The 3,340-nt window shown below is 36.4% G+C and overlaps 1 protein-coding gene across 1 annotated transcript; it reads right to left on the bottom strand.

The window, feature by feature from the left end:
- Positions 1-1,093: 1,093 nt before the first annotated feature.
- LOC149560413 (xanthotoxin 5-hydroxylase CYP82C2-like) lies at positions 1,094-2,780 on the bottom strand. The gene is made up of 2 exons (XM_089823598.1): positions 1,866-2,780; positions 1,094-1,714 (listed from the first exon to the last, which is right to left on the bottom strand). Exons 1-2 carry the CDS (start codon positions 2,778-2,780, stop codon positions 1,094-1,096), a joined length of 1,536 nt encoding a protein of 511 aa, XP_089679724.1.
- Positions 2,781-3,340: the final 560 nt, after the last annotated feature.

A 3,340-nucleotide genomic window follows, 5' to 3' on the forward strand; every position in this document is an offset into this window, starting at 1 on the left:
TGAATTCATGTGGAAGGACGCAATGCGTGATTAGAATGGTGTGACTTATATTTGACTTACGTATACTAATAAAAGTATAAAAATTGGGGGGTCAAGGAAAAAAATCATATAACATAAGAATGTTCTAAATTAAAATAATCATTTTGTGTTTTTTGGAAAAATATATATGATTTGAGCACATTATAAGTCATCACACAATGATGGAAATATCTCATAATACTTGATGTTATCATTTTTTACAATCGTTCAAAATATTAGATTATTAAATTTGAATTTTCTTGTCTAAGATTTTCAACTTCCATTTTGAACCACATTATGTCATCCATTGTCAATATGAAAGAGATTTCTAAGGAGGTAATCTTTCATCTCCTTAACATTGTCTTCCATCCTAATGATGGATCACAAAGTATGATTTGAAACATTGATGAAAATATATGACACAAATCAATTTGAGAAATAATAATTGTATATCTCAAAAATACAGCAATATTATGAACATATTGTAAAATGAGTTCCATGATTATTCCATTTGCCAAAATTATAGTTCATTGAGGTATGACTAGGTTAGGTTCAACGTCAATGTAACTTGGATGTGAAAGATCTATGTACTCGTGATTGGTAAAGGTAAAGATCCTAATATGTATTCATTCTTATTGTTTTCATAATAAGTAAGAAAGTATATAGACAATGATCACTTGATTAACTTATTATTTTAAAAAAAAAAAAATTTAAAAAAAATTAATGAAATATGAATATGTGTCAAAACTTAATAAAATATTTTTATTAAAATCACAATTATTATATAGAATATATATAGATATAGATATTCATATTCTATTTTGTCTACATCTCTACTATGTTATTGTTATTAGTATTAAATATATCGTTGACATTGTTATATTACATATATTGAAAATTGTGGAGAGAGAAAGACCCCCAATAATCTTTTAACACATGCAAAACATCGTTTATAATTACGAGTACCAACATTTACAGTTACTGCTGCCGTTCGAACTAATTTCAAAGGATAGGATAAAGGAAACTAAATGATTTGGGAAAACCTTGTGTTCGCTGGATGGATGAAGCAGACGTATCAGTAGAGATGGAGAGGAAGGCGAGGTCTGATAATGACCTCCAACGGAATTGATTTTTGTACTGTGGTCCCAAGTCCACCTGTCAAGTCAATTACACTACCCTCTGGAGGAAACCATTCAAAGCTCTGAAGCAGACGCCCTAATGTATAGCTCACCACAATCAAAGCCAAAGACATGCCCGGGCATATTCTCCTCCCTGAACCAAACGGAAACAATTCAAAGTCCTGCCCTTTCACATCCATCCCTTTGCCGCTCTTGAGGAAACGTTCGGGAATAAATTCTGCGGGGCGCTCATACACGCCAGCATCCCGTTGAATTGTCCACACATTCACCAGCAGTTGAGTTCCTTTGGGAATATGATATCCTCCAACAGTGCAGGCCTCGGTAGATTCATGAGGGAGCAAAAGAGGTGCCGGTGGATAAAGTCTCAGAGTTTCTTTCACAATTGCCTGCAAATATTTCAGCCTGGGCAGATCTGATTCCTCCATTAATCGATCCCGTCCGACATGTATATCAATCTCTTGCTGGGCTTTTGCCAAAATGTCCAGATGCTGCATCAGAATTGACAGTGCCCACTCGACAGTCATAGATGTTGTTTCAGTACCTCCACTTACGGTTGTCTGCAAAACAAAGAAACGGATCTTTTAGGAAAGAGTGTAAAAATCCCTCATTTGGAGACGAATCATCCAAATAAATCAAAACCTAGAATTATCCTTTACACTCAAGCAATCTAAATAGTTAATGCAAAGGGAAAGTGGTACAAGAACGTACAAGGGCAGTGGCTTTCACTGTATCGTCCTTATTGTCAGTCTCAATTTCATTGTTGTCCGTTGCAGAAATGAGGACATCAATCAAGTCTGGAATATGCACCCTTCTCTTCTCTCGGTGATCTTGGAGCAATTTCCTCATATACACATCCCTCTTGTTCTTTAGATTCTTCATTGCACGCACCGTTCCACTCGGATCGACCCACTTGAGGAAAGGCAGGTAATAACCAACATCTAATGCTCCACCTAACGAAGAGGCTTGTTTTAGCATCTGCTTGAACTGCTGCGCTTCTTCGAAATCCTCCGAACTGAGATCTGGCGAGAATCTCTTGCTGGAAACAATTCGCATCATGATATTAAATGTGAGATCAGATAGCCTCGACTTCATTTCCACTGGATTCATCTGATCTCGCTCCCAACTCTCGAACATCGAATGGATGAGGGCTGAAATTTCCTCTTCGCGGACGTGATGGAAAGATTGGATCCTGTCAGCAGTAAAGAGCTGGAGCCTGCAAACCTTTCTGATGCTTCGCCAGTAGGAGCCATAAGGAGCCAAACTGAACATTTTGAAGTCATACCCAATATGCTTTCCTGCAGAGATATGTGGACGTGAAGCCAAGGCTTTGTCATTTGTTGTGAAGCATTCTTTTGCCAGATCCGAAGAACTGATTACCAAAACAGGGCGGACCCCAAGTTGGAGATGCATGATGGGGCCATATGTTTCCGAAAGAGAGGATAGAAATCTATGAATGGGCTGTTTGTTTCTACTTAGAAGAGGAAGATGCCCAAGTATTGGCCATAATGGAGGATGCGGCGGCTTTGACTTAACTCTACGTCTCAGAATGCAGTTTACACTTAGCTGCAAAAGGGCAGCCAGTACTAGAGAAACAACGGCAATGGAAGTTGCTCCCCACTCCATAACTCACTGCCCAATAATTCTGATTTGGATAACCACAGCAGAGTTTTGTATGAGCACAGCTATATTATTAGCTTTTTCTGAGTGTTTCAATGCATACAGCCATGTGAAGAACACGTTGATGACGTAAGGGATGGCCTTCACAAACGTTCATAGGTAAGAACATGTCACCCATGACCTCGTCGCATAATGATATTTTGCTTATGAGGAAGTAAAATAATAGGTATCAACTTTTTTCTATACGATTTTTAAAACAATTTGATATTTTTAATATTAGATTTTATTAGAGCTACTAAACTGTTTAGGTGGGAAATATATAAAATGTATTATAATGTTGTTTTATAATCTGTTAATCTAATTAAGATAAGAATATTGTTTTAAAATAAATTGATGCCTCTTTGTTGATTTGGACCACTCCAACAATACTACAAAATATAGGAATGTGTTGTATTTGTCTTATTAACTACGTATTTATGTTATAGATTCCATCTTTTGATACTTTTAAAAAGTTTATTTATTCTCTTCTTAATGTTTTTTGTCTATTTCTATATACATGTTGGTCA

This window comes from Cupressus sempervirens, chromosome 4 (genome assembly GCF_028749045.1).
Source record: "Cupressus sempervirens isolate cs-2001-9-10 chromosome 4, ASM2874904v1, whole genome shotgun sequence".
In the NCBI taxonomy this organism is placed as follows: domain Eukaryota; kingdom Viridiplantae; phylum Streptophyta; class Pinopsida; order Cupressales; family Cupressaceae; genus Cupressus; species Cupressus sempervirens.